General features: G+C 37.4%; 2 protein-coding genes across 3 annotated transcripts; both read left to right on the top strand.

The window, feature by feature from the left end:
* The first annotated feature begins 5,571 nt into the window (after nucleotides 1–5,571).
* On the top strand, nucleotides 5,572–10,538 carry LOC149408139 (Protein phosphatase 2C family protein). Of its 2 annotated transcripts, none has more exons than XM_089616247.1 (5): nucleotides 5,572–5,792; nucleotides 7,306–7,552; nucleotides 7,946–8,408; nucleotides 8,499–8,722; nucleotides 9,850–10,538. In XM_089616247.1, exons 2-5 carry the CDS (start codon nucleotides 7,421–7,423, stop codon nucleotides 10,303–10,305), a joined length of 1,275 nt encoding a protein of 424 aa, XP_089472373.1. In that variant the 5' UTR covers nucleotides 5,572–5,792; nucleotides 7,306–7,420; the 3' UTR covers nucleotides 10,306–10,538. The 2 variants fall into 2 exon arrangements, with proteins under 2 accessions (XP_089472373.1, XP_089472372.1); XM_089616246.1 differs by having other exon boundaries at nucleotides 5,573–5,792; nucleotides 7,306–7,629.
* A 480-nt stretch (nucleotides 10,539–11,018) lies between these two features.
* On the top strand, nucleotides 11,019–11,315 carry LOC149408140 (cell wall protein precursor). Its single transcript, XM_089624008.1, has one exon. The coding sequence runs from the start codon at nucleotides 11,019–11,021 to the stop codon at nucleotides 11,313–11,315; it is 297 nt and encodes a 98-aa protein (XP_089480134.1).
* The last annotated feature ends 1,197 nt before the right edge of the window (nucleotides 11,316–12,512 follow it).

Below are 12,512 nucleotides of genomic sequence, written 5' to 3' on the forward strand. Positions count from 1 at the left end.
AATGATCGAAGCAATAACGCCTTGGAGTACTCCCATTTAAGTGAGGGTGGCAAGAGCGGCTCTTAGTCCCACGTTAATTGCTTCTTTCATTAGTGTTGGGGATCGTGGGTTACAAACAACAAGTATAACCCTCCCACTTAGTTTTTGGAGTTGGTTCATCGACTCTTATAAGTTCGGAAACAAATTTCCTAGTAAGAGAGCGACATAGCGGACAACTAGAAGAGAATCCTAGATCGACATGTTCAGAGTCGTATTAGTGCATAAAGGCACAAGGTACATACTCGATCTTTTCCTATTTTCTATTTCGGGAAAGTGCATGAGGGAAGTGTGAACTTCAACTCACTCGAACACTTGAAAGTTTGAGATTACACATCTTTTTATTTTTCGGCTTGTCTACAAGGAGACCTCCCACTCAAATTTTCAAGAGCATATAGATTTTGAACATATGTGATATAGATATAGTTTTGAAAACTTATTTGATTTGGATGACAAAATATTTTCAAGTTTGAAAGTGAAAACGGTTTTTCAAAATTCAAACTAGTTTTGTAAAAACTCAATTTCAATTAATCTTTCAAAAATCAAAACTTTTAATCTTACACATCATGTTTATAATCATATGAAAAACATTTTTTCTCTAGAAAATTTTCTCATTAGAGTTCTATAACTCATGGTAGTGGGGTTTGAAAATCCGGATTTAAAAAAAAAACTGGAGTTTCAGACAGCCGCGCACCTCGGAATAAAATCGCCATATCTGGCGGCTCTGATGTCCTTTTGAGCCGAAACCAGTGGAATTGGACAGAGGATAGACAGAGCTTTAATTTGATTGAAGAATCTTTAAATTTCGATTTCTGAGCAGAGAGTTATGCCACTTTTAATGCGGGTTTACTCTAGCTCGAAGAAAAAGAAATAATTAAAGCTTAGTCCTTTTTAGGTGCGAAAAAGAATCGAGTGTAACGGAACGTTTTATGAAGGTTGTTAAAGCTTTTATTTGTGTTTTATTAGCAAGGTAATAACAAGGCATAAAATAAATAACAACAAGCATAAAACGAATACGGTAAATAAAAGAAACTAGAAAGACAAGATAACTAGTCACAAAATTTTACCGAAATTTCTCAAACCTTTAAAACACGTTTTTCAATATAAAAAATTAAAAACTTTTAGAACTGATTCTAATGTGTTTTAATATCATCCCAAACTCATAGAAAATCAACATGGTTTTTAATTTAAAGGGAAGAGCAATAAATTAAAAAAAAATCTAAGATAACAATTCTAACTTGTCACAAAATTAGTAAACTTTCGAAAACGATTTTCAAGCTCATATTTTTAAATACATGTACATGCATATCTTTGACCATAGCTCTGATACCATTTGTTGGAATCGATCTAGGGTTTAAGAAAATAATTAACGCTTCGGGAAGCGGCGGAATTTTAAAAAATTTCTTTTACAAGTAAAAACGGTTTTTACTAACCTAGACTAGTGCAAGTACATGTAATTAAAAACTAATATGAGCTAAGAAGTTTACTAACCTTTCTTGAAGCTTGATCTTGGAGAAACTCTTAGAAAGTTGAAACGCTCGTCTCCCCTCGCAGCACGTCCCTCTTTCTTTCCTCGGCACCTCGAGCAACCACGAAAGTTTCTATCACTAAATCACTCGAAATAAAGGAATTAGTGAGTGGGCACTTTTAAACACTACGACTTAAGAACGAGTCTTGAAGTCGCAGAGCTAAACACTAGGTCGAGTGAGGACCTAGGTGCCAAAGCAAGAAATCAAAAATAACTAGAGAGAGAGAGAGAGGATTTCGGCCACAAGTTCTAGAGAGAGAGTCTCTCAAATCTCTTAAACTTGGATGAATGAAATGTGACAAAATGAGGCTCCTATTTATAGGAGAGGTCTCACCTTCAATAAGGTAGTTTCCTCTTCTATAGAATATCACATATTCATGAGCAAAATAACCCTTATTTCCCACTTGAGAAACTCGGCCAAACAAGGCTTCTAGAAGCCTTGATTTGTTTCCTATTTTGTTCATGGCTTGCCTTTTCTCTCAACATGGCCGAAGTTCCCTTATGCATCCTTATGCAAATGTGTTTCCTCTTTTTCTTTTGGCAAGTATCTAAATACATTTATGCACAAAATAAACTCTCCTATTTCTCTATAGGGTAGGCGCCCAACATGTCTCTAGAATGAGCTTCTAGAAACTTCTTCATTTATTCATGAGAACATGAAAAAGGCCCATTAAGAATTTTCAATAAAATTCTTATGAAACGAAATTAATTCACAAGGTCCAATGATCAAGTCATGGCCGAGTGACATTAAGTCATCAAATGAACTTGTCAAAATTTTTTGACATTCATTTCATCCTTTGTCTCAAAAGAAAAAAATACCCTTTTAACTATTTTCGTTCTTGTTTTGACTTAGCTTCCAGTTTAACTATTCCTATCGATGTGATTCGTGACAGTGACCTCATGGACCCAAACGAACAAAGCTTGAGCTAAACACGTGGACTCAAAAGTTCACAAACCTTTTCCAAGTTTAGCTTAATGCCAACTGACTCCACTAAAGAGTTGACACTGAAAATCTCTCGGTTCAAATGAATTTATTTTCTACTCAAGAATTCGACCTAATTATGATGAGCGGATCCACTGAATATTATCTATGTTTACCCTTCATGAATGTCATCAGCTAGTCGGGATTTACTAAATTACCATTTTACCCTTCTAGCTGTTATTTCCTCAACTCCTTTGTCGCTTGTGAATAAGTTAGAAACAATGTATTGACGAGGAGCTAACAAGTCACATTGTTTCATCCAAAAGAGTCGGGACTCAATTTGGACACTGGCCAGTTCATTTATTCACACTCCAAGGAACAAAGCATGAGGTGACATGCATTGCATTTCAGCAATCTTGTACATGAATTCCATATCTATGAGAACTTCACAAAGTTACTCATGACATACTCACAACTTAGTACTTCACCAATAGGCCCTGTTCGGAATCACATAGTGAGTCCGAACTCTGACTTTCTCAAATGAGAATACTAAGGTGTGAAATGACATGTCTCATTTCAGGATTAAGGTAAGCATGATGCAATTCATACATAGTGACTTCGAGACATAAGAGGTTAAATGGTTTGTTCTTATCTTGTCTCTAGAAGTGCACTAGTCAATTCAGTACCTTCGGAAGATACCTAGAAGAACTATAGAGTCTCCAACTCTCAATGCCTCATAACCAGACATCATAGATTCTTCTAACAATCGTACTGAGGTCAATAGTCCTTTGACCCTAAGATTGCGAATATATCGTTTTAAGCAAACTACGAAGAGTTTGTTCATGCAAATCTACATTTGTCTCTTCGTAAGTTGTTAAGTTTGTTTATGGACTAAAAGACTAAGGTTTTATCATAAAGCTTCAAACAAAGAAAGAATGAATGAACGTTTCAACTTTATTAATGAATGAATAGGCAATTACAAGCAAGAGTCTTCATGAGAGTTTATTACATCAAATGTACAAAATAAAGATTACAACTCTTCTTGTGGGCACCATTGACAAAAACTACTTCCCCTGACGCGGAGCTGTTCACATTTTTCGTCCACAATCCTCGGAAGGTGTGTCTCCTTAGTTGTTATTCTTGTGTTGGCTTTGTATTTTTGCGTCTTAGTTGTTGCCTTAGTTTTTTGTTGTAGGAATTGGTTCGCGTGCAGCGGGTCAAACATGCCTACTTCTCGTCGATGGCCCTGATGGACCGCCTAGAGTGTGATCTTAAGAAGGCATCATATGAGGTATAATCGGCTCGCGACTATGCCAAGCTAGCTAGAGCGTTTTGAGGGTAGCAGTTCGTCTTTGTGGGAGCTTTTCCGACTGGCGTGACCGGGATGCCCTTGTGTCTGTGGACCGGTCACTGGGTCAAGAGAGCAGCAAGTGTGATCGGCTTGGAAACATGGCCTTGTAAGGAGTCTCTCGTCCAGCTGGTGTCAAGGGATCGGTGTGGCATGACAGGACCATGGTAGGTTTTCCTGCCAAAGCAGGAGGGCGGCGACGTGGCGCGAGGAATGGTCGGCCAAGGCGGAGGAAGGCCGACCATGGAAGGTGGACCGACCAAGGCGAGACACCGGCCGGGTCAGGATGGTCGACCGAGGCAGGAAGCCGACATAGTGAGAAATGGCCAGCCAGAGTCATCTGCCCGGCGTGTCTTGCTTTGAGTTCTTTTAAAGGTTTTGGACTTCGTAGAGCTCCTTTGACTTTTTTGTGCTCTAGTTACTCCGAAATTGTAAACTTTTTGCGTCGCTCGTATGACATGCGCTTCGTTTCGTCGAAACAGAGGACGAATGCATAACATTTGGTATAAACAAACCGCTGGTTGGAAGTCATCCTGGCTTCTCGGACGATAGAAACACGGAAGGAAGAATTTCCGTCACTGTCCCGCGCCTCACGGTACATCTGTGTACCGTCAACCTGACGGACGGAAAAAATCGTTCTGACACGCGTCGGAAGAGGCAGCAGCACCGTCGCTTTGTGTGTGTGTGTGTGTGTGTGTGTGTGTGTAACGAATATATTTATATCTGTATGGGCTAAATTTTTTAAATGGTTACAGTTTAGTCTTTTTTCAGCATGCCTATTACTGATCTGGCTGACAAATATGAAGGAAAGAAACCATAACCGTGAATATGTCCAAAAAGTTAAAGTTTGAAAGCACCAGCTTTCTCTGTTACATATATACATATATATATATATATATATATATATATATATATTACTTTAAACAACACTTATTTTATTTTGTTCCAGCCGCCCACATTTAGACTATGATTTTGTTTCAGTAATACTTTTTGAAATGATTTTGTAAATTTTCAAGGTATAAAATGGGATAAAAGTGTAAAATAATTGAGGGAGGCTTAAGTTTATATTCTAATTTTTGCTATATAGTTAGGTTTTAAAATTTTCATTACATAATTAAATTTTTCATCTAATTTTTATTATATAGTTTAGTTTATGTAATTTAATTATATAGTTAAGTTTTTAAAATTTTCATTATATAATTCAGTTTACATATTAGTACTTTTTTAAAAATTTTAACAGTTTAGTCATTTTCATTTATCATTTAAATTTAATTTTTTATTTTTTTTAATTCCTCATTGGAAGTTAATGGAAATATGGATTTCCATTAAGTTTAACGGAAATTCGATTTCCAATAAGCAATGGAAGTCATCAAAATGCCTAATAGAAATACCATTTCTAATAAGAAATGGGTGGTGGTTTATTGGAAATGGAATTTCCTTTTAAGTGTTGGAAGTTAGAATCAGTTCTCTCGTTCAAGTCTTTCAAAAACAGCGCAAATTCGAAGAAAACTGCGGAGAATTTAATTTTAATATATTATATGCAATTTACGTAAAAAAACCTTGACGGACGCGCCAAGAGAAGAGCGTGCAGTTAAGTAATGGTGAGTGAATGACTTGATCTCAATTACATTGGCAACTATTGGCAAAAGGCAAGTAACTCAAAAAAATATCAAGCCGATAAATAATATTTAATATATTAGAAAGGAAAAAAAAAAAAAAATCGCTCTGGAAAGGAGAAAAAAAAACTCATCATAACAATTCTCTCTCTCTCTAACACCTACACATATATCACATTCTCGCATACACTTACTCTGTTTCTTACTTTTCTGACTAGCCACATTGCATTTATTGCGCCACAACCCTCTCTCTCTCCGTTGATCTCTCCATTTCTCTAAACAGATATTACCTCAGCCTTCTCTCTCACACATCCTCAACTTCTTTGCCGATCCATCTCCAAGGTATCTTGTGTGCTGAAACTCGTGAATCATGATCATATTATTCTGCACAGTTAGTCTTTGATCCTGAATGTTAAATCATTTAATTACTTGCCTCTTCAAAGATCTGCGTGTAGTGTCCGTTGTTTATCCGTCTCCATTGGATTTTAGGCTGTTTAAACGTCGAATAAAAACCCCGATTTGAAAACAGTTGTTTTTGTCTCCACATACCACTCAGTTTCCTCCCTTTTTTTTTCTTTCTTTTTTCATAAATGAAAAATTAGTGAGTTTTATTCAATGCTCTATTTCGATTTTGAAAGCATAGCATTTTGTGGGTCTCTTTATGCTTTTTCATATTGTATCTTTTCCTTTGTATAATTGTGTGTGCAAATTACTAAGCGCTTGATTCTGTTTTTGACAAAATCACATTTTCCAACTTACTATTTCCCCTTTGCAAATAAAGCTGTAATTCTTCTCGGTTGTCTATCCTAGTGGTGGAAAAGCAAAAGTTTGTACAAATCTACTTTTTTTTCACCTCGTTTCTTCTTACAAATCCTAAATTTAATTATGTTTATTTTCTCTCTGCTTCTGAACCGTAAGTAGTATAATAGTTATTCTTATCTATTCCCGTGTAGGTTTTCTAATACTCTATTAAGTCAAAGTAAGCCTTCTTTATTTGCGTGTTATTTAAAGCCTTTGCTTTTATTGTATTTTTAAGTATTCCTTTTAAAATAGGGTAAAAAAAGCATATACATCTTTTTGAATATTCGGTCTTCGATCTGTTTGATTTAGCTGAAACGAAACCGCACATTCATGCAATAGCGTAGATTCTCCAGAAAGAGAAATCGATGTTTCTGATTTTTTTTTTTCTTTATTTTGAATATATTAAGATCGTCCACTTTGGAGTTTATTTTGGGACGCGTCATTGTATAGAGATTCCCTAAGTTTCACTCGCATTGTCTTGTTCTGGTTTTTATTTTATACACTGGAGATTAAAACCACCGTTTTCAATATAGCATTTAATGTTTTAGTCTTATTTTGTCATTTTATATTTTATTTTAGATACCCATTAAGATTAATAATTTCAGATAATTTATTAATTTCTGTCCAGCTAATTTTAATTTTTTCTTTCAAGATGTATATAATATAGCCCATTGAATGAAGTGTTCAATTTCACCACCTTTATTTTTATGTTTTTAAATAAACAATTTCTCCACATGATGCAATAATAATATCAATGCTAGTCATGATAAAAGTACAAATGGTCAAAGGTCAAGCCAGCCTCATTTCAAAATATATTCTATTCCCTGTTTCACATGCTACATTGTTAAATAAGTTTTGTTCTTTTGGTTTTTGATTAAACAATTGAATTAACAACTGTTTGCTAATCAGTCGTATATTTGACTGATACGATTAATCCATCTTCCCATTTTTCAACACTGAGCTGTAAAGTGGCTTTGGCTTCTGAGTCTCCAGTCTCTCTTTTGGTTCTTCTCAAATAACAAGTTTCAATCTTTTTCTTTCTTTCCCTTCACAGAATTATCGTTGACCAACCTGAGAGATGATCTTGGATATTCATTTCATGTGAGAAAAAAAAAAAATGGGCGGTTGTGTGTCGAGTAGTAGTAAGAGCAGTTGTAGTAGCAAAAGCAATGGAGACGCGGTGTCTCCGAGTTGTTGCGACGTCGGACTTTTCGGTCAAAGGAGGAGGAACAGGACGTTCTCCGATCATGTCGTGGCTCACAAGCACTTGGCTTCAATCCCCAACCGGATTTTCTCAAACGGTAAGAGCCGGACTTCTTGCGTGTTCACTCAGCAAGGCCGAAAGGGCATCAACCAGGACGCCATGATAGTTTGGGAAGTGAGTTCTTCTCTTCGTAATTGCTTCCTTGATCAAAACTCTTTTATTATGGCCGTGCTTGTCTAGATCAGCTATGAAAAATTAAGTTAGAAAATATATGTGCGAGTTTCTATGTTAATTAAGCATTGATGAAGTGCAATGTCTCGGGTTAAGAGTTTTGGTGAGCTGAGTAGCTTGAGCAATCACGATACCCACAACTCTGCTTATGACCAATTTTTCGACATAGTGAATTTCTCTCATCTACATTTGTGTGTTATTGTTTTTCGTATTGTACTGCTTGACTGTGATCGATTGATAAGGGGGTCTTTGGTTGTAGGATTTCATATCGGAAGATGCGATCTTCTGCGGCGTGTTTGATGGGCACGGCCCGCACGGCCATGTGGTCGCTCGCAAAGTGAGGGACAATCTTCCGTTGAAGCTCATGTCGTTCTTGAAATCCCAACAGTCGAGGGAAAACGGGCCGACCAATGCCTGCTTCAAAGGTAATGCGGCGGATTCAGATCGCATTGAGAAAGACTGCTCATCGCCCGAGGAGGAGCTCGAGTCAGTGTGGAGAGAGGCTTTCCTAAAGTCGTACAAGTCGATGGACAAAGAACTAAGGTCTCACCCGAATTTGGATTGTTTCTGTAGTGGTAGCACCGCCGTGACTATAGTCAAACAGGGTTCGGATCTCTTCATGGGTTACATTGGCGATTCGAGAGCCATCCTGGGGTCTAGAGATGGCAGCGATTCTATGGTGGCGATCCAGTTGACCGTTGACCTAAAGCCGGATCTGCCGAGTACGAGAAACCTTAAGAAATGCATTCTTTTTGCTTTCTTTTCAATTGTCTGGTGGTTTTATTGTTGAATTTGTTGTACTTTTTTTTCAGGGGAAGCAGAGAGGATAAAGAAATGCAAAGGTCGGGTTTTCGCGTTGCAAGATGAACCGGAAGTTCCTCGGGTGTGGTTGCCATTTGACAATGCGCCGGGTTTGGCCATGGCTCGAGCCTTTGGGGATTTCTGTTTGAAGGAGTATGGAGTGATCTCGATCCCCGAATTCTCGCATCGTACATTAACCGACAAAGATCAGTTTGTTGTTCTCGCTTCAGACGGGGTAAAAAAAAAAACTCTCTTTCACATCCTTTCGCATTGTTTACTTTCACAAAAACGGGTGAAAAAACACAAATCATGATTGTTGCTACTATTTAATGTTTTATTTATTGGTACAAAGAGCTTTCATTGAAAAGCCAAATGGTGGGTCAGTTTAGAAGTATCAGAAAGAATAATAGCTGGCACCGTACTCTTTTATATTCTCTAGCTGATAAGTTTCCTAAAATAACAAGCACCAGATGAATCAATTCCTCCCAAACTGTACAGCTTATGGAACCAAGTAATCTCGCCACTTGACTCATTCCTAAACATTCTCTTGAGATTACGGTTTGCTTAATTCAGGATCCAACATAAGACTAGTACTAGCGTAACTTGCCGTTCGGTACTAGTCAGTATTATTCCGGTCTCTCTGTTGGCGCACGGTATCATGTCAAAATTTAATAATGCGTACATAATTTAGGGGTTAATGTAGGATGATTAGAAGTTGCTAATAGTTCGTAGATATTAAGAGCAGAAGGCAATGAATATTTAAGGAGAGCCAAGCTCGAATTACCCAGATCTATGATTGTTAAATTAAAGAGCTCCCTAAATATCCAAAAACATATTACATGGATCATGTCCAGATCTTATTACCAAAAGTATTGACCGAATGAAGCGCTTTTTTGTTATTCACTCTGGTCGAAGATCGTCATGTATAGCTTATGCAACCTCGTAATTTTGATTCATATCTAAGCATTCTCATGAAATTATGTTAATGCTTGATTCAGGATCCGAAATTAGATTAGTGCTAGCTTAACTTGCCATTCAGTACTAGCCAATATTATTCGGGTCTCTCTGTTGGCGCACAGGAAAGTGCAGAGTTTTAATAACTACATGGTTTAGGGGTAAAACGTAGAATGATTAGAAGTTACTAATAGTTGGTAGATAATAAGAGCATAAGGCAAGGAATGTTTTAGGAGAGCCAAGCTCGAATCACCCAGATCTATGATTGTTCAATCAAAGAGCTCCCTTAATATTCAAAAAAACATACTACATGGATCATTTTCAAATCTGATTAGCAAATTTTTTTGCACGGGATGAAGCGATTCTTTTTTCTTTCATTGTGGTCAAAGATCGTTATTTTTTTGGTAGGTGTGGGATGTGTTGAGCAACGAAGAGGTGGTGGAGATAGTATCGTCGGCACCGGCGCGATCGGTGGCAGCGAGGATTGTGGTGGACTCGGCGGCCCGAGAATGGAAGCTCAAATACCCAACTTCCAAAATGGACGACTGTGCGGTGGTTTGCCTGTTTCTGGATGGGAAGATGGACTCGGGGGAGTCGGACTACGAAGACCACTGCTATTCCTCGGCTCTGCAGAGCTACCACTCAGAGAACGCGGCCGAGTCGGACGGTGGTGGACTGAGGCCCGAGCCGTGTCTGCACCGCAACTTCACCGTCAGATCCGGCGACGATACCGAGAGCTTCGGGAGAATATTCCAAGAAGCTTCCGCCGAGGATCAGGACTGGTCTGGCTTGGAAGGTGTCACCAGAGTCAACTCTCTTGTTCAGCTTCCCAGATTCTCCCAGGAACGGCCTAAGAGTGCCTGAACATTTTTTTTTATTTCTCTCTTTCTTAAAACTATGTACAAAAATGCAGTGGGGGGTTTTCTCTAATACGAGAGTTTCTTTTTCTTCCGAGCAGCCTCAATCATTCGGGTTACGTGAGTTGTACGTCAGTTCTTGATCTTGTTTTGCTCGTAGCATTTTCTATCTTGAAACAGATCGTCTATTTATTTGTTGATTTATTTTAAATCTCAGCATCCATAGTGATATTCCTTGGATTCTACTCTCTTCATGATGGAGTTGCTTTATTATTAATCTAATTAAAAAAAAGTAATAATCATCTAATCTTGGTTCAATAATTGAATGATGTGTTCTTTGAAGTGGTGAGATAAAATGATGATCGTGATCATGAGGTCCACTACGTCAGAGAACTTCATTAGTCATAGCCATAATTAGAGGACACCAAATCAATAAAACTATTCACTATAAAAGAATGAAAACAGAAGGCAGTTTCAGTCTCTTTGTGCATGGGGTTTAATACCACAGTTAGTAACTTACTACTACTGGTGACCTGAGTCTTTTGGAGTTACATCAAGGAAAATGAATAAATGGTGTTCATAAATAGCCGTAAAGAGCCGCTGAATAAAAAAAAAAACAAACACTCCTTTAATCACCGCCAAAATCCACACCAAACTCACCTTATAAAAGAAGAGCACTTCTCTTCCCATCTTCACCATCCGCAAACTAATTAAAAAAAAATGGCCTACAAACCAAAACCCTCTCTCATTGCTTTCCTCTTCATCATCGCCGGAATTGCCTTCTCGGCCGCCGGCGCTCGGGATGTGAAGCAGCCGGAGTGGCTGATCGACCCCAACGACGGAAGCATGCTCATCCCGGGGATCGGCCGTGTAATGCTGCCCGGACATAACTTGGGCCCCAGGCCTTACTCTGGCCCACCAAGCTCCGTGCCCGGCACTGACGACACTTTTGTTCCCAACCCCGGAGTTGAGGTTCCCAACCCCGTCCCCGTCCCCGTCCCCGTCACTGGTCCTTAGGTTTTCATGGCTTTTTTTTTTATTTGTCATTTTATTATCATGTCATGTCCTTTGTTTAAGTACGTGTCTTTGTTGAGTGTTGTGTTTTAAAATAAAGCCTTTTATGGGGCTACATGTGTAATGTGTGTCCTTGTAGGAGTATGAATGAATTGCTTATGTTATGTTAGTCAGTGGCGGAGCCAGGATTTCAATTAAGGGGGGGCACATTTGAGAAATATTTTTGAGGAGGGGCATTATTGAAAAAAAACTTACAAATTTGGGTCAAAAACATAATTATTAGTAAAATTTAGGGGTAAAATTATAAAAAAATATAAAAATTTGGGTCTAAAAAATAATTTTCAAAAATTGAGGGGGGGCACTGGCCCACCCTGGCCCCCACCTGGCTCCGCCTTTGATGTTAGTGTTCTTTATTTTTCGTTCATCATGTAGTCGTGATGAATTTGTTTAAGCATTTTAGCTCAAAGCTAGAATAAATCAAGAGAATCTTGACTTAGCTTACAATAGGGGTTATTGTTTCATACATGATATGTACAAGACAATGTGATAGAACCATAAAGTGAATTGTTTGCTATGTGATTCATAGTAATATTTCCAAAAATATGACGAAGGCACCGAAGAGGGGAAAGCGGGGTTTCGTTTGTGACCTCGGAGAATATTATGTCTATAAGACAAAGAAGTACTGCAGTTTGATGGTTGTAATAAACAGGAGAGTTTTATTGACTCCAAAAATGATTTAATATTCTGAGTTGAGCAACATATTAACTCATCATTAAATGAGAAAAAGCATTAATCATACGAATTATTGAAAAAGTCAAATTTGTTTATTATTATTATTATTATATGAAATAGATTTTTTTTTTTTTTTTTTTTTTTTTTTTTTTTTTTTTTTTTTTATCGAAATGTAGAATAACCTTAAACAACACTTTGGTTAATGAATCTTAATCCTCAAGTCACCAACACCTGCTTTCGATTTATCTATCCCATCATGCTTATATTCACTTAATAGACGGGAAAATGAAAACAAACTCAATAAAATTAAACTTCAACGAAAAATAATCAATATTTAAGATTTTAAACAAAATAATTAATTTGATAATGTAATAATTAATTCAAAAATTGCATCATCATTCTATAATAAAATTTTCGCAATTGATATTAATCAATATATATATATATATATATATATATATATATATA

Source organism: Urtica dioica, chromosome 1 (assembly GCF_054948205.1).
Source record: "Urtica dioica subsp. dioica isolate 48M chromosome 1, U.dioica_male_clone48M_v1_H2, whole genome shotgun sequence".
In the NCBI taxonomy this organism is placed as follows: Eukaryota; Viridiplantae; Streptophyta; class Magnoliopsida; order Rosales; family Urticaceae; genus Urtica; species Urtica dioica.